The sequence below is a fragment of the Gymnoscopelus braueri genome, assembly GCF_963280865.1.
Source record: "Gymnoscopelus braueri genome assembly, chromosome: 3".
In the NCBI taxonomy this organism is placed as follows: Eukaryota; Metazoa; Chordata; class Actinopteri; order Myctophiformes; family Myctophidae; genus Gymnoscopelus; species Gymnoscopelus braueri.
The window spans coordinates 39,428,373-39,454,027 of record NC_137612.1 but is presented as its reverse complement, the minus strand read 5'-3'; the positions used below and the strand labels follow the sequence as shown (position 1 = coordinate 39,454,027).

The window sequence follows — 25,655 nt, the reverse complement described above, 5'->3', positions numbered from 1 at the left end:
CATGCATGGTTACCGACGGTTACCGTCCCGCTAATGGGGCAGCCTGGCCTCCTCTCGGAGCCCGGCAGCATTTCTGGGGGGCACAGCGTGGTTGCTGTGGCAACGTAGCCAAGCAGTGAATGAAGCAGATGTCAAAGTCATCCATCAAGACCGACCGCACGATTCCAACTCCCTCCATTCCTCCTCCCCAGAGCATTGCTGTCGGGCAGAAACCTCTTCATATTTCAACTTTTCATGTTTTTTTCGTAAATTAATTCCCTACTTTGTCATTCAAAACACAATTATGTCAAATGTGTCATGCAAAAGTAGCGAAAATAGACGATCTACAATCGCAATGGGAAGCGCTGTGAGCTTGTAGATCAGCTATTTTGGCTATTTTGGGGGAAATATTAAAATGAAAGTGGTTAAGTGTGTCTATCGGTTTTTAATGAATGTTGAACCAATGAAAAGTATTAACAAGAGCTTGTGACTAAATAATAACTACATTCTATCCATTAGAGCACAGGTTCTCTTTCACATTTCCTGAAAAGTAACAGTTTTGTGCATGGGCACACTGCACCTCCCTCCCACCGTTAGGCCTGCAGCCTACTTCAACCCAACAAGAGGGTTGTTCAGCTTCGGTTGGTCAATAACAACCAAATGATGTCATAAGTAGGCCTGTAACAATTATTACATAATCGCCCGATCGCATTTGAGATAAACACAATTATGTTACATTATAAATAGAATCATTTCCATTCTTCTGTATGAATGTATCTGTTGAAAAATAGCACAAATACCTGACCTACCAGCTTGTGAGCTTGTAGTAGATCAGCTATTGTCACTATCTTTAGTAGTGATAAGTATAGTTAAATGCATGGCATGCTTTCTCCATATTACATTATTTAATTTGATTATTGGTACCAATCATTGTCAGTTGGATCCAGTTTGATCCATTAGACGACTGCAGGGACCCCAATCTACACTGTCAAATCCTCATCCTAAACAGATGGAACCAAATGGACCCCTAACTCAAACAGTGTACAAATGGAACCAAATGGACCCCTAACTCAGACAGTGTACAAATGGAACCAAATGGACCCATAGTTGCTGAACAGTTGCTCAACTGATTAACAACAATAAGCCACTTATTTATTTATTGATCTACTAACTCACTTACTTACTTACTTACTTACTTGGTTAGCTACTTTGGTCCTTTTTGATTTTCTTATTTACTTAATTATTTACTTAGCCTACTTATTTATTTACTAGGCCTAGGCTACTATGAAAGTGACATTATCACTTCATTCACACCATTTCCTGGTGGTCTTTGGTCTCTGACACACATATTAGTTATTATTAGATTATTGGTTTAGGCCTATTTATGTATTACTTTATTATTATTTTAAAAAATTATGCATTTGATGTATAAAGTGTATTATGATGTATTATGATGTATTATCTTGTGTCCTTGCTTACTGTAAATCGCTCTGGATTAAGAGCGTCTGCTAAATGCCGAAACTGTAAACTGTAAACTGTACAGACGCATGCACGCACGCCATAATTATCTGCTCCCCAATGATTATCCCGCTTTATTACACGGCTATACTTAATAAAGAAATTGATACATTGACCCAAAACTAAGAACATAACATTGCTGTTAATGAAAGTAGTGCATTTTGTGTTTGTTTACATGGCTGCCATGTTGGACAAGGCAAAAATCTAATGACACAGATTGATAAGAACCAGGTAGGTAGCGGTCTGTCAGAATCAAGCATTCAACCAAGCCATGTAATAAATTGTACTCTATAGATACATATTCAACATATTGGTTAAAATGACCTTTTATTCATTCAAATACGTTCCAGAATGCAGCTTTTAAATGAAAACTCAGGATTTTACAGTGCAGTAGTAGCAATACAACTTGAGAAATCCCAAAATGTGTACGGTATGTCTGTGGATTACTGAAACATTGTATATGAAAACATGGAGCTCTTTTCCACTACGATGGGGAACCCAGAAACCTGTGAATAGGCTCTATGTACAGCCGCCAAATTGGAAAGATATTGGGCCTCTTCCTGACTTCCTTCACAGGTACCAATGATACTAATGAAGGCACTGTTCCATTCTGGTCAAACAGAGTCAGGGTGCTGATATTGTGCATGTTGGCTCACTGGAAACACACTGCTACACCAGTGGGTATCAAAGTGTGGTCCAGGTGCCCTCGTGGTTCCTTGAGGGGGTTCCAAATGTCCCCTTAGGTCCATTTGGTTCCATTTGTACACTCTCAGAGTTATGGAGGTCCTTGAAATTAAAAAAGTGTTAGAACCACTGTGCTACACTTGTTGTGGGTTTCCAGAACTCAGGGTTTGTAGCACATCCTGAGCAAGGCCCCCAAATGTAGATTCTGGGAACCTTTATGTGAAACCGAGCCATGGAGCAGAGCACGGCTCACTTTGTTATGGTCAGTGGAAAAGAGCTAATAGTCTCCAACCAAAATGCAACTCTTTGTCAGCTTTGCGTTACGAATACAAATTATGCAACACGTTGTAGGATAACATTGTGTTCTCTGAACGTTACCATTTATATTTCCCTTACATAGACCAGTGGTTCTCAACGTGGACACCAGGGGGTCCGCCAGCTAAGTGATTGATCAGTTGGGAACCAAATAGACCAGGGTCTGTACATTTTGCAGTGTAGATTGGGGGGTCCCAGAGGGGAAAAAAAGCATATCAAATGGGGGTCCGTGACCTTAATGCATTTCAGACTGGTTGAGAATCACTGCTCTAGACTCAGTTACTGCATACAGTCAGAAAACAGCTAACAGAATATCTTACAGAAAAATGAAATAAAAAATAAATAAAATATTCTTATAAAAATAATCTCTTACAAAATATATTCTATCAACGAATATTAAGGGGATTCTCTTTTTTTCTGTCTTCTTTTTTTCTCTTTTTTTCTGGATGCTCAGTCTTGTTTCCCGGTTCGCTCAGGTCACACTGACCCGGGCGCGGTTTTCCAGACAACATAGCAGCAAACTGGAGGGGAAGGGAATAGAAGCCAGTATGAAATAATAATAATAATAATAATAATAATAATAATAAACCCAACCCCCATGTTTCAGTAGTTCAGCGTTCTGATAAGACATTCTCAGTCCACATCAAAGATTCGCAACTCGTCAAAACCATTGCAGAACATTGCAGAGACCTGCTGCAGCGGCCTGAATTACCCCATTGAAGGTCAGCTCACTGTGTCGCAAAATGCACACATAGAGCGAGCAAATGGGAGAAAGGAAAGGAAAGTGTATAGGCTACCCTCAAGGGTCTTTGAGAGGGTTCCAGGGGGTCCCCAGCAAAATGTGTTAATACAGCGTCACAATCATTTTAATCCCTTTATCCATATTTTGTACATTGGCTATTCAAAAATAGCAGATATACAAGCTCAGGATGTACATCTGCTATTTTTTTACTTTTTTATTTATTTTTTATTTTTTATTTTGAAGGTATTGAAACATTTTGAATAAATTTGATTTTGTTTTTTTTAACACAAATCTTCTCCTCTGGGGGTCCCTGGCACAAAACTGTTTCAGATGTGGGGTCTGCGGCCAAATATATATAATTTTGGGGGTCTTTGGCACGAAAAAGGCTGAGAACTACTGGTTTATCTCATGTTGCTGTGGAAGCGGTGATCGGTCTCAGCTCGGACCTGAGTGTGGACTGTCCAGTTTGCAAAGCACAGTTTTAGGACTGTGTTGCAAATGGTTGCGTTGTGAATCTTTGGTCTGGACCGGCTTTAAGGCCGTTTCAGACGGTGAGTGAGTGACGCGCCTTAGTAATTCATTTTCAATGAGAGGCAGGCGGTTACTTGGGACACGCGGAAAAGTTGAAGGACGGAGAGGCAAGCGAGCGCGGCCCCGTGAAATTCTCGTGCTCGTTTCGTGCACACGCCCGAGGGCGCCGCGTCAAGAGCTGGAATGTGGTCAGCTTTTTTTCCCCCGCTACGCGCAGGAGGACAAAACAACAATGATCGCAGCGTGATCCCGCTGATCCAAGCGAGAACGCCCGCGTCACTCGCTCTCCGTCTGAAACGGCCTTTATGCTGCGTTCACACTGGCAGCCACAAAAGCTGTCGGGTAGAAACCACTCATCTCCATATCTTCACTTTTTGTGTTTTTTTCGTAAATGAATGCCCTACTTGATCATACTACAGCGTCACACAAAAGCATCAAAAGTAGCAGATCCACAAGCTCGAGCTTGTTGATCTGCTACTTTTGCTATTTCTCAATTTGAATCCTGAAAAGTAACAATCTTGGAGACATGAGGTTTCCACCCGACAGAGACGAAAAACCACCTAGCGTGGTCAGTCAGCTACACTGAAATGTTGCTCAAAGCGCACGTTGACGTCATCGAGCGTGCGTCCGTGTGTGGGAGCATAAAAACAGTGTTAAGTATAAAGGAAAATATAAAGACTTGGGTCAAAACGAACAGGGGACTCGGCTGACAGCAAGAATGAGTTTTTCTCCCCCCATTACAAGCAGTAATTGTGTGCAGAGAGAGAAGGGGAGTGGAAACGGTGAAAGGAAAACATGATTGATTGACGCCTCACTGCGTCATTGGAACGCTGAAGAGAAGTTGAAGCCAGCTCAACTTTGTGTCAGGCGTCGTTTTGTCACTGCCAGTATGAACGCAGCACAAGGCACAACGTTGCATTGTGCAAAATACATTGTTCGTTTGGTTCTTAAAGGAATAGTTCACGCAAAAAAAACTACACTTTTTTTCAATCAATTTCTATTTTTGTGTGTTTTTGTCGCATTCCTGAGCCAATAATCCAACATTTGACTAATTGAAGTTAATAGGAGGCCAATCTTAACAAGAGCAAAACTATATTTAAAACATTCTCTTTGAACCTGGATCATCCGTGGGCCTGGCAGTGATTACACTGTGAGTGTTTATATTATTATTTTATATCGTTTTGCCATGGCCTCCTACTGCTCCTGCATCATCAAATATTGGATTATTTGCTCAGGAATGTGACAAAAACAAGTTTTTCCTAAGTGTCCATGAATTCATGTTTTGGGTGAACTATACCTTTAAGGGGGGGCAGGGTCTTCCTTGTTTGCAGACACTGACTCATATTACATGATGTCTCTGTCAGGTGGAAACCTTGTATGTAAACCTTTCCTTTTTTTATCATTTAAAAAAAATGGGGTAAATGGCCGATCTGCAAGCTCACAACATGTCGCGATGTGACGCTCTGTGAGCTTGTAGATCTGCTATTTTCACTACTTTTGTGCAGCACTCCTGTATGATGAAGCAGGGCATTAATGTACAGAGAAAAAAAACATAAAAACGTTCAAATCTGGAGATACAAGGTTTCTGCCTGACAGCAACGATAAACTACAGTATATACACACTCCAGTGTTTAAGCTGTGTCTGTTACAAGAACAACACTTTGAGAGCACTTCAGCAACATTTCACACACAAAAATAAAAGCAGATTTCTACACCAGATTTACTCACCAGAATTAAAACAAAAACAGAAAAAACAAAACAAAAAACAATCAGTAGTTTCCTCGTTAGATACTCAATTTCAGTGTAAATGACCAGAGAATAAGACCGTTTGGTAACACTATCTAAGACGCCCATCATGTCTATAATGCACTATAAACATGTGTTATTATTGTTAAAGTTATTCCATAGTGAGTACTTATGAGTGCTTATAACTGTAATTATACAGTGTTATAAGCAGATTATAAAGCCTTTATACTTGACCTCATGAGTCATTATAAAATGCTTTATAATGTGCAATGATTGTTATGGAGCATCAGGAGTATTTATGATCATTAACATAATTATACAGTGTCATAAAGAATATAATGCATTATTATACATGGGCTTCATAGACAGTGTTACCAACATTTCTATTAACGTTTGAGCCGATCCATGACTCCCATTAAATAATTCCAAAAAAGTCAAAGGATGACAGAGCAACTTCAATGATGAAAACATGACTCGGGATGCCAGAGACTGGAACCGCTTTTAACCCGGTGTCTGTACTGTATGTTGGGAATGCAGTTAGTATGTTGGACATGTAATTAAGGGCCAAAATAGCCAATCTACAATCTCATAGATTGGCGATCAGCGATCTCGTAGATTGGCTACTTTTGCAGCGCGACACTGCCGTGCAACAAAGTATCACATAAGACTCAAGTGCTTCCCACTCCAGACATTAAGCCTGGTCAAGTACCATGTGACATATCCACTGACATCAGTGTCATCAACACACAACTGTGTTGGACCCTCGGTCCGCTAGTCCACTTGGTCCACTGGGTTCACTACACCACTAGTGCACTAATCCCCTTGCCCACTTGTCCGTTAGTCCACTAGTGCACAAATCCACTTGTCCACTGGAGTGCACTAGCCTACTTGGTCCACTATTCCACTAAATGCACTAGTGCCAGGTCCAGGCTGTATCCGTTCAAAGCAGGTCTCAGGGTGCGATTGGTTGCGGATGGCTCATAGACCTCCATACGTGGGCTGTTTTTTTCCCCCCCTATCCATTATCCGTCAGACCAACATAACCCTGTTACTCAAAGATGTGCACAACACACACTGATCCGCCATGCACCGGCGGTCGTGTGTGCGTGTGTGTGTGTGTGTGTGTATAAATAAAGCATTCGATAAAAAATCCTTTTCACTTGCAGGTGTAAACCTCGGTCCGCTCGCTGCAGGTGTTGCACTTGACGTAGCAGCACCACAGGAACTTGCAGTTGCACTGCCAGACACGCGAGTACTGGTGCGTGTTGTAGCCGCGGTCGCAGCACATCAGGTTGCAGCTGTTGGGCTGCAGGGCCGTCTTGTTGCACAGGCGGCCCTGCGTGCCCATGCTGCCCGTCAGGGGGTTGGCCTCGCAGTAGTTGGGAGACTTCTCCAGGAATACCAGGTCCGTGTCTTTGGGCTTACGGTACGACTGCGGATCCTTGACCTGGAGCAGTGGATAGAAAAGTAAACTGAGTACATTTACTCAAGTACTGTAGGTAAACTTTGACGAAGCATGTGTTTCTGTAGCGTCAGGCGGCTTGATGTACAAGTACACCCTCTGGACATGACGCTAGTATGTCACATGATGTACAAGTACACCCCCTGGACATGACGCTAGTATGTAGCAGGGACTTACCCCCGATCTAATCTCTCAAGACAAATTCTGCATACAGCAGAATCTGTCAGCACCACTGCCCTAACATATAGTGTTGTTGTTAGTAGGAAAAAACACAGAAGCTCCCAGGAGGAAGTGGACTAAGAAAGGGGAGGAGCCGAGAAACCAGTTCCTGTTACTAGATAAAAAAGGAGGTTGTGCTCCTTTTCTGTATTTACTCCCAATCCAACCCTTGATGCTGAGTTCCAAGCAGGCAGGCATTGGGTCTCATTTCTATAGTCTTTGGTATGATCCGGCCTGGGATTGAACCTCAAGGTGGACACTTTAACCAAAAGGCCACTGAGCTAGTTACTCAAATACTGTACTGGAGTACAATTTTAGGTAGTTTTACTTCACATGTGTGTGGCCGTTTAGCAATACTTTATACTGGCACATCTCAGAGGAAAATGTTGCACTTTTTGCTTCACTACAATTATTTGAAAACTTGAGTTACAAGTCGTATATTGCTATATTATAGCAACATTATTATTATTATTCATTTGTTTTAATACATTTGAAGTGTTTCAGAAAACGTAACCACTTAAACCGGACTTGAGTTACAGTACTTTGACCACTTTCTTCTGTCTACACCAGGGGTGTCAAACTCTTTTCGGGGTAACGGCCACATTGCACAAAAGGTGACTTTATGAGGGCCACAACCAGGCCATGCATGCGTTCACTTACACAACTATCACTTTGTTTTTCAGCCTATGTTGTCTCAGTAACTGCTATACTGTAGCTTTACAAATTTTGTTTATCATTAAGAAGAATAGCTACTTTCATTATTCACTTTCATTATTGGTTCTTAGGCTACAGGAAATATGATATGAGAGGTGAAACAATCAATGGAATTGCAATAGGAACATTTTGAAATAGAAATTGTAAATTGCTACACAACCTTTTTTACGTAAAGTTCTTCCGCCACTGACCTTAAGGAACTTGGGTCTCTTGTTGCGGCTGGCCCGGACAGGCTCTACGTGCATGGCCTGGTTGTAGCGCTCCTTCAGCATGAAGCCCAGCTGTCTGAACTTGGGCAGCGTGGTCCAGCATGTCTTGGTGGTGCAGGAGCCCGACACACCGTGGCACTTACACTCCAGACGCATGTTCTTCTCCAGGACCTGTTGGATATTGGAAAGATTTGCACACATTTTCAATTTTTTTCCAAAAAAAATGCTGATCTACAAGCTCATAGCGTGGCACGAAGTGACGTGCTATGAGCTGGTATATCCAGAAGGAGCGAGTGCATTCTCCGGCAGCGGCAGCAGCCGCGGAACTGCCGTGGAACTGCCGGTGGAGGAGCGGCAGCTCCCGGCAGTGACTGCCGGCGGTGGAGCGGCAGCTGCCGGCGGAGCAGCGGAACTGCCGCGGAACTGCCGGTGGAGGAGCGGCAGTCGCGGGACTGCCGGTGGAGGAGCCGCAGTCAACTTATTTTTTCCGCCGTTAAAGTATAGTTTTGGACCATGACGGAGGCGCGCCGACTCAGTAGACCTTGAGGCCAAGGAGTCGCGCCCGAGCGCCTCCAGGCGCGAGTACCCGCGACGACCGGCCGATGGTCTACTAGTCGACTAAGCGCCGTCCGAGTTATGTACCGATAGGCACAGAATCGTAAATAATATTGGTGGGGACTGCGTTACACAAACGCAGCACACTCCCAAAGCTGGCGCCGCCGGCAGCTCCGCGGAAGCTGCCGCTGCCGGAAAATGCACTCGCTGTCCCTCGGTATATCTGCAATTTTTGAATAGCCAAAGTATAAAATACACGCACCAAGAAATGGGCACCGAGAGACAGTGTAGTGGCTCAGTAAACTTAGCCTGGTAAACCCTCCCTCCGGAAATCTCATTTCTATTTGATTCCAGGAGTGAGTCTGGCCTGAAGGCTTGTATGGGCGTTTCTAGCGCATTACCAAAAAAACGAGCCTATCAGCGTCGTCGCTCATCGTTCTGTGATTGACAGCAAAAGTTGGCCAATCAGGTGGCGAGTTCGAGTGAGCCCGAATGGACCCGAGTGCAGCCTGAGTGCAGCCGACCAAACACGAACGGCAGCCATTGTTTCTGTGGGCAGTTTTCTCCGCTGTTTTAGAACTTCAAAAAGCTCTCAAACTTCTTTTTTGAGGCACGGAATTTACTTATAAGATATCGTTTGGATAGAATTTTGTTGTTTAACTTCATATATGTGGTCAATTAAAATTAAAAAATTCAGAGAACCGTCAGGGGCGGGCAGTGACACGCATGTATCCGAATAAGGCAACCTATTTTGGGCATGGCCATCTCAAAAGTCCCGTTGCGTCACATTAGTCGCGGAGGTGGTAAAAATGCACTGCAATTGGCTGAAGGGGAAAAACGATCATTGGCTGAAGGGGTTGTCAGTCAACGGTATTACTCCCGCCCAACTCCAGCCCACAGCCACTATTGCAGAATGGGCGATCAGGCCAGACTCACTCCTGGAATCAAATGGAAATGAGATTTCCGGAGGGAGGGTTTACCAGGCTACAGTAAACTAGGATACCAGGTAAACCAAGAACCTAGCATCAGTCTAAACAATATACTATCAAAATAATAATCTGTGCATTAAAACTTTAGGATACCAGGTAAACAAAAGTATTCAAAAGTAGCAGATATACAAGCTCATAGCGCGTCACTTCCTGCCGCGCTATGAGCTTGTAGATCTGCAAATCGTTGAATATATATATTGTTAACTAAAATCTTTGCTTCTGTGGGTCCCTGGAACAAAATATTTTGAGATGGGGGTCTGCGGCCAAATACATTTTGGGGGTCCTTGACATGAAAAAGTTTGAGAACCACTGATATAAGTTTATATATACTCACGGCCCACCATTGGGCCTCGGCCCACATGTTGGTGAAGCACTGCTGTAACCCATAGTCCTGGGAATGCGGGCATTAATCTGTGGCATGATCATGTTTGATATAGAAAAGCTTCTATTGAGAAATGAGAGTCGGGGAGAAAAGCAAGAATCCCCAAGTGCAGGCTAGACCCTAGCCTGGAGCTAGAGATGTCACATTTGATATGAGACACACACAGGGAGGGAGACGAAAACACAATAGCAGATCCTGCATTCTGAAATTATGCACCCAAACTAAGGAAAACAAACTTCCTTTAAGAAATCAGAGAGGCAAACTCAACTGAAATGTTTGACCACTTAAGCCCTACAGTCCCTATACTGGGGGGACGAACATCCTGTGAAATAGACGATCTATAAGCTCACAATGCGGCGCAACGCTTTTGTGAGCTTACATACATACGTTTGTACATACAATACATACATTACATACATAAATCAATCCATACATGCTGTACATACAAACAAACAGTACAGACAGACAGAAACACGCACGCGCGCACACGCACACACACACACACACACACACATACATCATGTATAAACTGTAAAGGGGTCTAAAAGTGGTCTGCATCACTGAATGGCCATTTCAGGACTAGACTTAACCTTGTTTTTTGTTTGTGTGGAGGTTGGGCCCAGTCTGAATGACATTGTTAAAGAGGAAGGCAGTTGTAATTATTCCGTTTTACAATTTTACAATGTAGGCATTTAGCAGACGTTCTTATCCAGAGCGACATGGTTTACCTATGATCCCAGATACTATTTCTATGCATTTGATGTATTACCTTGTATTTACCTGCTTACTGTAAATCGCTCTGGATTAAGAGCGTCTGCTAAATGCCTAAATTGTAAATTGACTTAAGCAAGGTAAACACTTACATCAAAGCAGAGAGACAGTGTAGTGCCTCAGTAAAGGATACCAAGTAAACCAAGAACCTAGCATCAGTCTAAACAATATACTATCAAAATAATAATCTGTGCATTGAAACTTTAGGATACCAGGCACACAACGAGCCTAGCATCTGTCCAATGAACATCTAAATTACATTTTAACATTTGTGTAAAAAAAAACAAGCCTAAAGTAGCATTCCACTCTCATGTTGCTCTCAGACATTGTGGAGTCTTCTCTCGAGGTAATTGTCAGAAATCATGGATGCATACAGCTTAGTGCGGTCATGCCCTCCTCCCCCAGTCCCCACAAATCTTTAATTCATGCACTTCATTCAAGTCAATTGCCCACTGTGGGCTCAACAGAGCCCCCCGTAAAGCCCGATTGTCTCCGCCAGGCCGAAGGCGTGGCAGAGACTATGTTTTTGCCCCCGTCCGTCCGTGTGTCTGTGTGTGTGTGTGTGTGTGTGTCCGTCCGTCCGTCCGTCCGTCCGTCCGTCCGTCGGTTAACAGGTTATCCCCGGCACCGTTGGACCGATCGCCATGAAACTGTGCACACACACACTCCCTGGAGGCCAGGACAGAACCATTTTTCACGTTGGCCTATTACATTTTTGGCTATTACTCCTACAGATTTTGTCCAAACATCACGCAAATCTGTACACATTATCTCTATAGTCATGTGATCGACACGGATCTGTAGGATTTTTCCTATTCCATCCTGATTGGCTATTGGTGTGTGTGATTGGCTAAGAGTGGCATCCCAAGTTTGCAGGAGTGGTCCGTTTTGAACAAAATGCCTCAAATCGTGAACATTCACGCACATTCCCACTAGGCCAAGGAAGAAATGCCACCATTTTTTAAATCAGCCTCATGGTGGCGCTATAACAGCCCGATTCACATTTTTACCTATAACTGAACCGATTGGCGTGAAACTTTGCACACACACTCCCCAGAGGCCAAGGAAAAACCTCTGCCCTGCATTTTTCACAACTGCCTTTTAGCTAAAGTTCTTTTTTTATATTACTCCTACAGATTTTGTCCAAACATCACGCAAATCGGTCATAACTCTATAGTAATGTGATCAAGACGGATCTATCGGATTGTTCATATTCCATCCTGATTGGCTAAGATTGGCATCTAAAGTTTGCATGTCTGTGCAATAACTTCATCAACATTAATCCCTCAACTTCTACAGATTCCACTCACCTCTATAATGACTGAATTCCAAACATTGCTGGCCCACAATAACCTACCTGACCTGGCGGAGACCTGTGCTCCAAGGAGCACTTTTACAACGGTGTCACGCGCCGAAAACAGCCGACGTACAAGCTCACAACACGTTGCGTCCACAGCGTGTTGTGAGCTTGTAGGTCAGCTATTTTTGGCACGTGACACCGTTGTACGACAGAGTAAAAATGTGTTCTTAACCCATTAAGATCTGAGGCCGATTCTACAAATGCCTTCCAAATCCTAACAGTGTTCTGAAAATGATTCCATGGCACTGGTTCTCAACGTTTTTCATGTCAAGGACCCCCAAAATGATATGTATTTGGCCGCGGACCCTCACCTCAAATTATTTTATTCCAGGGACACCCAAAAGCAAAGATTTAAAAATGTAAAAGATATATATATTCAAAGATTTGCTAAAATTTAGAAAAATAGCAGATCTACAAGCTTTTAATGGGTTAAGCCAATCCCCCCGCCACCCATGGCACCTTGTACATTCCACGTTTACTCCTGTCAAGAAAATGCCAGGGTTGGTGCTCCAAAAACATTGTGACATCATTTAAAATCCTACATGAAAGGCATACTACAATAATTACAGTGAGATCTACTTTAGGGAGCCTAGTTAAGATATCCTCAAACAGTACCTAAGCAGTGTCAGCCAAATTGCCCATAAAGAAAAGCCATGTCACTAAGTACAGCCTAATTTCTACTCTGTAGTACGACGGTGTCACTTTCAGACGAGAATGGCGTTGCGTCACATTCAATGCAATATTTAAATGACAGCAGCACTCTGCAACTCACAACTTACAATTTACAATTTCAATTTACAATTTAGGTATTTAGCAGACCTTATCTTATCTTATCCAGACCAATTTACAAGTGGGAGATGGGAATAAGCAGAGTAAACATGAACTCTAAGTCAATAAACAACAAGGTAAATAGTCACTAGTAGTAGAGTGCAGAGAGAACAGTGTAGTGTCTCAAGGATACCAGCTAAACAATGAACCCAGTATCTGTTTTAAGAACATGTTCTAAATCATATTTTAAATATGTGTGGTCTATAAAAACAAATGTAAGAAACAAAAACATGAGAACTAGTGACCAAGATATATAGAATAGTAGCCATATCTTGGTCAATAACATCAATTGAAAGAAAAAGCGGCCCGGGGGAAGTGATGGAGTGAGGTGGAGTCAGAAGAGGCGAGTCTTCAGACTACTGCGGCAAATTGGGAGTGAGTCTGCAGCAGTTTATTCCACAGTTTGGGAGCCAGGGAGAAGAGTCTGGGACGTGTGTTTCAGGGAAGGTTCGTACAGCAAGCATTCATGTCTGTGTTAGCTGATCTGAGTGAGTGGGAAAGGTTGTAGGGCTGTATCAGGCTTTTGACGGTATGGGGATGCCATGCCTTTGGTTGGCATGTAGGCCAACAAGGGTGTTTTGTCCTCGGTGTGGGCAGCAACCGGGATCCAATGAAGGGAGCGGAAAAAAGGGGAGAGACATGTGAAACTTTTGGCTGGTTCAAGACCAGGTGTGCTGCAGCATTCTGCATGGTTTGGAGGGGCTTATGAGTGCACATGGCGGGAGGCCAGTAAGGAGGGAGTTTACAGTAGTAAAGCTTTGAGATGACTGAGGTCTTGATAAGGAGCTGGGCACAGTGGGCTGACTCCGGCATGGTGATAATCCTTCAGATGTTATTAAGTGTTATTACAGGAGCGATGTGTGCCTTGAAGGACAGCTGACTGTCCAGGACAACAGCCAGGCTCTTGGCAGTTGGAACAGAAGCCACCAGGGAGTTGTCTATGGAAACAGTGAAACCCTGCATGGGGCACAACTTTCATGTCTGGATCCGAACCCAGGCTCCCCGCTCTAATAGAGCGCACATTTGGGAAGGCAAGTTATTTATATTAGAGTTTCATGCAATACCTCTTCTGAACTAATGATGCTACTATACCCGGCCACCAATAATAATAATCTGTGGATGAAGACAAAACAACTCCCAGCAGCAGACGAAATTGGACAAAGAAGATGGAGATGGATCGGGCACACACTACGCAAACCAGTGTCAAACACCACCAGACAGGCTCCGACTTGGAACACTCAAGGGAAGAGAAACAGAGGCCGCCCAAAACACATCTGGTGGCGGGATCTCCAGGCAGACACCAAGAGACTGGGATACACCTGGTCGCAGATAGAAAAGAACGCCAGTGACCGAGAACTCTGGAGGTCCCTTGTCGACGGCCTACTGTATAACCCAGTAGGGGTGTAAGGCGTAAGTAAGTAAGTATACCCGACCATTGGATCAACACATTTCTCAACTGAAGAGCAGGGAGAGCACCACCAAACACCACATTTGTGTTAGTCATAATATAACTAACGCTGATTATAGTATTAACATATTCTACCATACAGACTGGTTGAAATAAGCTTTCATTTACTTTAAAACAGTTATGGATTGCAGCTGCAAGCTTACTGCAACAACCTCCTCTTCCCTGCAGACAAGGCCCATGCTGTAACTGATCCTCAACAAAAACAGAGATGTCTCAATATAATATTTATCTCAAGTATGCATCACTTGAAAATGATGTACAGCAGTTATACGCGAGCCAGGAAACTCTGAAACAGAGAAATGTGTGTGTGGCACTCGTGGAATTAGGAGGGAAAAAAAACAAAAACGTTTGAAATTGTAAAAGGACAGGGGGCGTACATGAGCCATGTACTAACCTGAAACCTCCGCAGTGATTCCCAACAGGTGGCCCAGGGCCCACCGGTGGGCCGCGAGGGTATTGCAAGTGGACCCCCAAATTATTGGTAAAACACTTAATATTTTAATGATAATGTGACATGAATAAATGACAATGTGTTTGTGATACCAATAAATAGGAACTTAAAGTATATTACATTAAACGGACAAATTGATATGTATTTGGCCAAAGACACCCATTTGAAAATACCAGAGATGATAAGATAAGATTTGCGTTCAAATTATTCCAAATCCTTGTGTGAGCTTATATACCGGCTATTTTCAAATATCTCAAGTACTAAACTAAAGTTAAAGTGCCCAAACTGTTCCTCATTTTGCTGGGGCCCCCCCCTGGAAGCCCCTTCAAGGGAAGGGGTGAGAAGCAGTGCTCTAGACGGCAGGGCCCTTCAGGACACGGGGTGAGATAAGGAGGCTTGGAAGACAACGGGCCAATATGGTGCATTGAACAGGCCCCATTGTAAAGTCTGTACAAAAAGACACATTTTCACAACATCTCCTGTTACAGTAGCCTTGTGAACCAGACCAGCCAGCTCCTCACCAGGGTACAGTTACCGGTACACTGTCTGCACTGATACTGCTGCAACAAGTACTCTGATCTGTTTTTTTAAGTTTTAGTTTTTTTTTACTAATAACAGCACAATGTAGAAATACTCTGTGTAAATGTCCTGTACTCAAAATTCTACTAAATTCTAGCAAAAGTACAATAGTATTGGCATCAAAATATACCTACAGTAAAAAAGTCAAACTTCTAAGCATCATGACTTGTAGATACGCTAGCAGACTAGCCCAATGGTAAATCCGGCCCTGCTATATGTAGATATCTTAGATTGTTATGTTTCTCCTTGCTCTCCCAATCCCCCCCTTTTTTTCATGGAAAATAACAAAACGATGGGAGTTTGCACGAAAACGAACGTCACCCACTGATTTACACCTGCAAACCTGTGATGTGCCAATAAAAGCGGATTCTGATTCTGCACCGTAGCGTTGTGCCACTGTGCCAAAGCGGCATACACACCTTGCGTCCGACCTCGTTGTTGTGCAGGTTCATGAGCGTGCGGGCGTTCTGCTTGATCTCGCGGGCGTCCACGAACACCTTGGAGAAGCCCAGGCCGTAGCGGATGTCCGCGGAGCAGCCGCCCCACTTCCAGCCCTCCTCCTGGTTGTAGAAGCCCTGCTTGTCCTTGTCACACCCGCACCCACTCAGGCTGCCCTGGGTGCAGGCCGCCGTGATGGCGTGGGCCACACCCGCCGCGATGATGGCGTAGGTGAACGCAGCCTCCTTGCTACCTGCGACAGAGAGAGACAGAGAGAGAAAAAAGGAAGGGAAGACGTTTTTAAACACCTTTGCTGACATAATACAGCAGTGGTTGTCAAACATTTTGAAGGCAAGTGACCCCAAAATGTATTTGGTCGTGGACCCCCATCTGAAAAGATGTTTGTGCCAGGGACCCCCAGAAGAGAAGATTTGTGTAGGTTGTTTTTGTGCAATGCTTCTACATTTTTCTTTTTTTCCCCCCAGAAAATACCAGATAACAGATCAGCTATTTCCAAATAGCCACAGTATCAATCTGGGAAGATATTCTGTAGTGCCAACGTGTTATTGTTGTTTTTTTGTTTTTTTCACGTCGCCATAGACCTTGTTAAAATTGTCTGTATACACTGTCTGTATACATCGGCGACATCTCACTGAATCTACCAGTGAAAACCACGTGTCAAACGGAGCTCCATGGTTGTAGTTAGAGCGGTTTACGTTAAACAGTGATATGCGAGGAGAAAAAACTACAAGGAGAAAATTTAGTTTCAGTTTCGTCATTAGAACGAGGGCCGACGCGATCGGCAAAACCGGATCCCAAATAATTCTGTTTCCGGTGTTCAAACCGGAACCGGAAATGGATCAAAAAATTCCGAAAGTGCACCTGGGGTGAAACGCTGCGGCTTTAAATAGGTTCGCGTAGATCTACGCGATTGGCATTCAATGTGTTAAACAGGAACTCGGGTTTGGCTCCTCCCCTTTTTTAGTCGACTTCCTCCCGAGTGCTTCTGTGTTTATTCCTACAAATAACATTACATGTTTAAGACAGTAGTGTGTTTATTCCTACTAAAAACAACATTACATGGTTATGGCAGTGGTGCTGACAGATCATGAGAGATTACCACAGTATAAACTTCTGTTAAAGTGGTAAACAGATTTTTGATCATGTATTAACTCCTTTTGTTGGGGACCTCCTGGAACCCCCTTCAAGGGCCCCCTGGGGGTCCCCGGACGCCACTTTGAGAAGAAGTGATATATAGAACTCCTCTGCCAAGCCTCCTTACATACCTGGCATAACTGCTTCCAAGCCAGTCATAAAAATAGTGCAGATGAGCCAAGTGTGACTGATTCATCACGCTTTCTCTTAGAGGGATTAATGATGACAGGTATGAGCAGCGGTAGGTGAGGGTAGGTCTAAGCCTCTATACAATATAAAGTATTTATGAAGTATAAAGTAAATACAAAGTAACATTAACTAAAGCACATTCATTCATATTATGAGAAAAGCACTGCTAAGGCAGATACATTGAGAGCAAACAATTTATTTTATTTTAATCACTTAAACCCTGTACTTTGTTGGCTGGAGTCCCCCAGGGGCCTAGATGAAGCGCCCCTCCTTTTTTCCCTCTATACACCAAATCACACTTTTCGGCAAAGGTTTGCTCCAGAAAAGGGACGCTTAGGATTCCTGTGGTTAAAGGAGAATTCCGGACATTTTAAGTGTTATCTTTGATGTGTCGTTACTCACCTACCGACGTAAACAGTGGCATTGTTTATTTCCAGATATTCCCCTGTCGTCATATTTTCAACCTCCTCCGTTGTCATAATGGGAGCGCGTGTCATAGGGAAATTCGTCTATTATAACCGATGCAAAGTTATTTTTTTCTCTACTACTACTCATTGTGGAGTCTGATGATAGTCAAACATGCAGTGAAAGTTCCTGAGAGGCTACCGCTAATGACGAACGAGCTAACGCTAGTTGCTTGTTTCTCAACATGGCAACACCAAGTTGCCAGGTTCTGGGAGAGAAACAAGCAACTAGCGTTAGCTCGTTCGTCATTAGCGGTAGCCTCTCAGGAACTTTCACTGCATGTTTGACTATCATCAGACTCCACAATGAGTAGTAGTAGAGAAAAAAATAACTTTGCATCGGTTATAATAGACGAATTTCCCTATGACACGCGCTCCCATTATGACAACGGAGGAGGTTGAAAATATGACGACAGGGGAATATCTGGAAATAAACAATGCCACTATTTACGTCGGTAGGTGAGTAACGACACATCAAAGATAACACTTAAAATGTCCGGAATTCTCCTTTAAGTTATAAGGGAATGTTTATGCAATGAAAATGTGTTACTTTTTCCCCTTTTTTTTTACTAATAAGGGACGGTAGGTTTAGCGTTTTACGTAGAAAACAGAATAAAAAAATAAATGAAAATAATCTGTTTTCTATTTCAACTTGTATCTATAGGCCTTGTGTAAGTCATTTCGGCTTCTTGCCTCTTCCTGGCACTTTCTACTTTTTTATTATACCATGTATTTTTGTATTGTATTGTAAATGGTGATAATTAAAACATTAAAACATAAACATAAGGGTCATTCTATTGGAGACCTCTAATGTCCGAAGCCGTACAGTATTTCAGTGAGCCAGTGCATGTGCATGGGGGCGGGGTGGGGGAGCGCTTCGTCTATGTTTAGACATCAGTCTGGCTCTTGTCCCAGCTTCCGTCACAACGCGGATCCACCCAGCATGCACCCTGCCTGGGGAGAGGTGAACCCCACTGGAACGCACCCATCCTCCCTGCAACCAGCACACTGATACAACTGATCTGGAACGCACCCATCGTTGCTGTCGGGAAGAAACCTTGTATCTCCGTATTCAAACAGAGCTGTCACACAAAAGTAGTGAAAATAGCAGGCTTACAAGCTCACAACGCGTCACATTATGAGCTTGTAGATCGGCTATTTTCACTATTTTATAATGTCTTACAAATGATAAGAAAAAAGGAACAGTTCTGGACATACAAGGTTTCCACCCGACAGTGACGATATCCTCCCTGATACTAACTGATCTCCACTCTATAAATCAGCTGCTTCAGGTCAAACGGTGTTCTTCATTAAAAAGGAGAAATAGAGATAAGTCTGCAAAGGAGGAAACAATATAAAAAATATATAAAAACTAGCAGCTGGACCTAATTATAACCATCAGTGAGTTGAATTTTAGCAGGTTCCATTTACAGTACCCATGTTCTTGTTGTTTTTATGCAATGTACTTCTAGTATGTTGAAATTGCATGAACGTATTTATTAGTGATTAGATTTTTCTGTATGTCTCTGTTCTCTCCACAGTGAACTTGAACCAAGCCCAAAGTTGCTTCAGTAACGCCAAAGGAGTTGAACGTGAAAATTGGGATTCAGCTGGAGTGGAGTGGAGCGGAGGAAGATCGTACAGGCAGTGTGGTCTGTGGTGAAATTCTTCTAGCACTGAATGCATGAAAACGCATCTCAAGCGGCATCTTACAACCAAACGTGAAGTGCCGAAGGACAAACTACTTGATTGATCTTAACGAGACGAATCAGGCCAAGTCCACGATAAAAAACTCAGTCACACCTGTGGTAAATTAAAGCACATATCATGCGAACGACATGTTTGAGCCTCCGCATTGCAAAAGCCGATAAAGTTCAATTTCTCATTGGCTGTGTGTGTGTTGTTTTTTTTAAATAAAAAAATATCACTTACACTATACATGTTATAGTGTTCCAGTTTAAAACGTGTCTGCTCATTTCTTTGTGCCATCACTTCCAATGTACTTGTTTATCCTGTCTCCTGTATGAGTTCTCCCACCTGATTGGATACATTTAGTATCCTGACCCCGAAAATGTATTTTCTGTTTGTAAAGAGCCTGTTGAAACAAAGAGACTCTTGTTACTGAACAAACACCTCGAGTCTATTAGCAGTGATTACAATCGGAATATAGAGCTATTTTACACTTACTTTAACAAAAGAAAAGAATTTACTGCACCTTTAAAAAGCTGTGCAGGGGTATGAGATTAAAAAGAAACAATGAGTGCGTTATGACGGAAAGGCATGGGGAGCTTCTGTGAATTACTGACTTAAACCACTTAAACCCTATATGGTTAAGCGAGTTCCTCAGGGCTCTATACTAGTGTCTTTTCTGTTTTCTGTTATTGTGGGGAAAGCTTTATCTGAAAGTAACCGATCGTCAAGCTTGACGATCGCCTATGTTCTTTCTTTTTTGTGGGGAAAGCTTTCAAAACCTTTCCCCACAAGACGGATGCTGGGGTTTAAGCGGTTAACTGTGATTCCTCATTAGAACGCTTCCCCTGCCAAAGCTGCACCGACAGACAGGAGCTACATTTATAAAGCAGCTACCTACCAACCTGCCTGTCTGGACTTGAAGCATTTCTGCTTTTAGGGGGAAAAGTATTTTATGAATACATGAAGGTACTTTTCACTGAACTTACTAGGATCTTTGACAAGATTAAAAAAAAATATCGTCGCTGTCGGGCAGAAACCTCTTATCTCCATATTCTAACTTGTTGTGTTTTTTTCGTAAATGAATGCCCTACTTGATCGTACTGCGGCGTCACACAAAAGCATCAAAAGTAGCAGATCTGATTTCGAGCTTGTAGATCTGCTACTTTTGCTATTTTTGCAATTGAATCCTGAAAAGTAACAGTTTTGGACATATGAGGTTTCCACCCGACAGAGACGATATCAGCATTATGGTGAGAAAGGCCCAGTAGGAATGGGAGGCCTGTTAAAGGACTAATCCTGAATACACAATGATGAGATATTGGATTTCTCAATTACTTTTAAGTTAACTACTTAAACCTAGATTTACAGTAGTTACCCGAAGTGCCCCAGGGCTATATACTAGGCCCACTCCTGTTTTCACTTGTTGAAAATAGCTGATCTACAAGCTCACAGTGTTGTTAACCGAATGTTAGCCCCAGGAAAATACCCAGGAGCAAATAAAAAAAGATAAATAAAACATGGCTTATAATAGACAACAACTAGACAAAGCAAATAATGTTGCTTGTATAACATCAACTTGTTGACTGTACTTGCTACTCGCACATCTTAACATAATGGTCTCCAGGTAATGAGATTTAAGTCCATGTAAGTGCATGGTTCTGGCAATGTGTGATATGAGTTCTTCTTCTCACTAGAGCAGTGGTTCTCAAACTTTTCAAGACGCGAAAATAATCGTAGGAATTGTAGGAGCTGGGGCATAAAATTTGGTTTGACTAGGTTCCACAAAAGAATATTGTGAAAATAACCGATCTAGTACTTGCTCACAAGGCCTCGCATTGCAAAGCGTTAGATTGCCTATTTTCCAAAAACATTATAGTATAGCTTGTTGATTACTTTTGATGCAATGGCAATTTTATTTCAGAGGTATCCACTTTCTGCAGATACCCTGTATACAGTGTATACACTTATATTGTGTATTGTTTTTTTTTTACTGTTGAGTGAGAAAACAATGTTTCACATTAAGCAAAACATCTCGGGACCCCCAAATATCATTTGGGGAGCCCCCCTGGGGGTCCCGACCCACAGTTTGAGAAACCCTGCACTAGAGGTACAGTAAGTGTGTGGAATGGATGGTGCTGAAGGTAAAGGATGATCTGCTGATCATTCATTTGTGTCATTTGAGTATCCATGGCCTCCAGCTTTATTCCACTCACAGTGCAGGATGTCTCTGTCTCATTTATCACCAAGAACACCTTCAGTCAATGTCAAAAGCTCTGACCTGATTAAAAAGGAAAAAAATACCTTTCAATAGCACGTTTTTTCAGCAATAGTTTTGCTTTAGCGCTATATATACTTCCCCAAATGAGGAAGAGATCAAATTGTAGATCTACAAGCTCCACAACTTGTCACAAGCTTAGATCTGCTATTTGTTACCATTTTCAACACTTTTCGCCCCTAGTGACAGGCGATGTACAAAGTTACTTTCCACCACTGATGGGATTAGGGTTGGGATCCGGAACCAGAGGAACTGGATCCAACATTGAGGAACCGAATCGGTTCGATCACATTTAGAACCTTCCGGAACTGGTTTTATCACACTGTCAGTGCTGGTATGTGGACTTTACATCTGCTATACAATTACAATACCGGTTCCCAAACTTGTTTTATTTCACGGACCACCATAACTCTGAGAGTGTACAAAGGTTCCATTTGTACACTCTTGGAGTTACAGACCTGTAAGGGTCCATTTGGAATCCAGAGGTCCCTGGACCCCACTTTGAGAACCACTACAATAATATGCATGCGATACTGTGTGCATTGTTGAATTTGTCTTTATCAAAAATGATAATGACAGCCAAAATCATATATATTTTCTATAGGAATCTTTAAAGGGAACCATGAAGGAATGGGACCGTTAAAGAGAGAACGTCAAGGAACCGGAATCGTTTAAAAATCCTAAAGGATCCCATTAAACCCTATAGATGGGACCATAAACTAGAATGGAGCATTGTGACATACCCACTTTCAGTTCTTTCCCGAAGACGGTCCTCTCCCCCAGCGCCGAGCAGTTCCAGCGGCCGTGTTTGAACTGGAACTGGCACTCGTTGATGGCCATCTGCGCTCCTTCCCCGATCACGATGATGGCGTCCGGTCGACTCTGACAGATCGTCCTCTGGCGTGGGGCCAGGCCCGGGATCTTGTTGCAGATGATACTGGCTCCCAACGCCACCACGGACGACAGACCCCTGGCATGGGATGACCCATGGAATAAAGCAAAATAAATGAAGTCTCACGACTGATGAACCATTTTGTTAGGCCAAGTCCTATAATCTGTGATTTGTGAAACAGTGGCACTATGTAACTTATGTAACTTTCTTTTATGAATAAAATGTCATTTTGTCCAATCTGTATGGTAGAGTATGTTAATACAATATAACTTGTACAATTGGGGTGGTTGTATTTTGTCTTAATGCTCTTCTATTGAGACATTTATATGGTGTCAAAGGTCATGTCACCTAGACACAGGATCGGACTCAAATTTTGACCAAGCAGGCAGGCTCTATTAGCTCAATAAACAGTAAAAAAGTCAACACGCAAGAAACCGGGTTCAAATCCGGGGTAGAAGAGCAAAGTTACATAGTGCTGCTTAAACAATTAACACAGTATGTAAAGTGATGCTGTTTAAGTATTATCTTTTTTTCCCCCTAATATGTTTGTAATTTTTTCTTTCTTTTTTGTAACATACATTACACACACTATCACACACATTTACACACCCTCACTTACACACACATACCCTTGCACTTGCCTAGTTATCGAAAAGAAAAAGATAAATAAATCAAATAAACATTAAATGAGAAACAAAACACATTGTTTAAGTATTATCATTCTAAACCTATGTTGCTGCTGTTCTACATACAGCCAACCAGTTGAAGAAATCACAGATTGAGGCTTTAACCTATGACATATCTGACAACATTCATGTTTATGGAAGATGCTTCTGAACATGTATTCTATTGCTAGTTTGACCACTTCAAACACTCTTTCATCTTAAAATAACCAAAAATAGCAGCTCTACAAGCTCACAACATGTTGCAGCGCAAGTGCAGCTTGTAGATCTGCTATTTTCGGTGCATGACATGATTCCATAGAAGACATGCTGGCTTCTATGGAATCCATAAGACAGAAATCAGTCATGGCGACTGAGAACATTAATCCATGTGGATGAACACCAAGTTCAGTTCATTCTCAACCTTTAGCATTCCAAGGACCCCAAATTTGTTAGGCATTAGGGCCACGGACCACCATCTGACACGTGACACAACACTCTACACTGTAAAATTGGTGTTTATTTAACTCTGAACCAAATGGACCTGTGAGGGTTGATTTGGTTCCATTTGTACACCTGCATGGATGAAGAGAAAACTATCAATTATTGTCTTATAGCTTTTATTCTATCGAGTATTTTTTTGATAATCAAGAAATATGTTCTGCTATTTTGACAAATTTTTACTTTTTTTTTTTTTACTTTTCACTTATGAAATGTCCAAAATAGGGAAGGATTATTCATCGATTATTGTAATAAGTTATTGATTTATTTTTAAAACAAGGTTTATGTTCAGTTTTCACATAACCTTAGCCCTATAACCTACAATTAAGGAATTAAGTGAACAATTATACATTTTACACAATGAATTAACAATACCTACATTACCTCAAGTACAAATTTGCCAGAGCAACTTTCACTTAGTAGTTTTAGTAATATTTGACCAGAAATATCCTTGATATGAAAATATTTGAGAACCACACTGTTCATTAGGCTACACACTTGGCACAGTCCCTGTTTTACTGATCAATAGCACTATTGATCAGTTGATTAAGAAAAGGAAAAGGGGCCAATCAGAGCATAGAATCCTGAGTGTTCATTTAACACTCCCTTGGGTCGTGGTTCCATGCTTAGAGTTAAATTAACCATGTTACTGTGTAGTGTCAGATATAGGCTGAGTTGCAATTACAAACATTTGCCCCTTAAAGATTTTCCAAACAATTAATAAAAAAATAACTGGAGAGCATCACATTTGAGTTTTACAGCAATTTATCATTTACCTCAATTCAAAATAATAATAACAATTAAAAGAAAGTTTGGATGGGTCTATTACAGTGGTTCCCAGACTTTTTAGCTCAAGACCCAACAGAGAAATGTGAGGGACCCAAACCAGTGAAAATAGCAGATCTACAAGCACACAAGTTGCAAGTTTGTAGATCGGCTATTTTCACTACTTCTCAAACATTTGTTTTCTAATTTATGGAATTTCTTAAGATTAGTTTTTGTTAAGACATTATTTTGAAAAATTATTGAAATTGTTAACAATTCATGAAAAAAAAGCTTTTTTAATGTTTTGAAATAACAATTATTAAAAACTAAATGTATAGGAAACAAAAAATAAAAGGATATATATATATATTTACTAGTGACCCATAAAGATGTGTCCGCAACCCACAAATGAGTCCCGACCCACTGTTTGGGAAACAGTGCTCCATTATAGACAATTATTAAGCAGTCAACTTTACTTACCCGATTTTCAAATATACAATTCCAAGGCAAAGGAAGAAATGGAAAATCCACCGTCGCGTCTTCCTACTCATGGCTGAAGTGAAGTTTTTTTGTATTATTTAACTACGAGATGTTGTTGGACTCGATGTCCAGCTGCTGCAGGTCACTGTCGGAGCAGCTGTTCCAGGTGTGTCCAGATGTGAAGATGAGGATGATGATGATGAAGAAGAAGAGGATGATGTCCCCAGGACAAAAGCTGCAAAGTTTGTCTCAATCTCATTGGGTCTATTTTGTCGGCAGAATAATAATCCGTCCGGTGCAGTTATCATTAGAAGGCTTCAGCTGTCTGTTCTCAGGTATATTCTGGAGCCCTCAGGTCTTTTTTTCTATACTTTTTCCTTTCTATCAGGGCGTGTTCCACACAAAAAAAAGAAAGACAAATTCACCCTAAAGGTATAATGCTCCGATCGCACAAAAACAAGTGCATCATAAAGATAGATGACACATATAGATTATGATTGAAATGAATGCACTTTGCCGCGCACCTCAATCAAACTACACTACTACACAAGTCAGATCGGCTTCCATTAATCCCCCTGATCTTGTAGATCTTCTCTCAGGACCTCCTGTGTTGATGTGGAGTGTGTTACGTTCCGTTAAT

The 25,655-nt window shown here is 42.1% G+C and overlaps 1 protein-coding gene across 1 annotated transcript; it reads right to left on the bottom strand.

Moving 5' to 3' along the window:
* Positions 1 to 1,847: 1,847 nt before the first annotated feature.
* LOC308080098 (protein Wnt-7a-like) lies at positions 1,848 to 25,636 on the bottom strand. The gene is made up of 5 exons (XM_080421840.1): positions 25,016 to 25,636; positions 22,459 to 22,685; positions 15,922 to 16,193; positions 8,102 to 8,290; positions 1,848 to 6,962 (listed from the first exon to the last, which is right to left on the bottom strand). The coding sequence occupies exons 1-5, from the start codon at positions 25,084 to 25,086 to the stop codon at positions 6,672 to 6,674; spliced, it is 1,050 nt and encodes a 349-aa protein (XP_080277966.1). The 5' UTR covers positions 25,087 to 25,636; the 3' UTR covers positions 1,848 to 6,671.
* Between the last annotated feature and the right edge of the window lie 19 nt (positions 25,637 to 25,655).

Coding starts and splice junctions, on each gene's coding strand:
- LOC308080098 (XM_080421840.1), bottom strand. CDS start 25,086: ATGAGTAGGAAGACGCGACGGTGGATTTTCCATTTCTTCCTTTGCCTT. Junction 16,194..22,458: donor CGGGAAAGAACTGAAAGTGG/GTATGTCACAAT, acceptor TCTCTGTCGCAG/GTAGCAAGGAGGCTGCGTTC. Junction 8,291..15,921: donor ACAACGAGGTCGGACGCAAG/GTGTGTATGCCG, acceptor AATATCCAACAG/GTCCTGGAGAAGAACATGCG.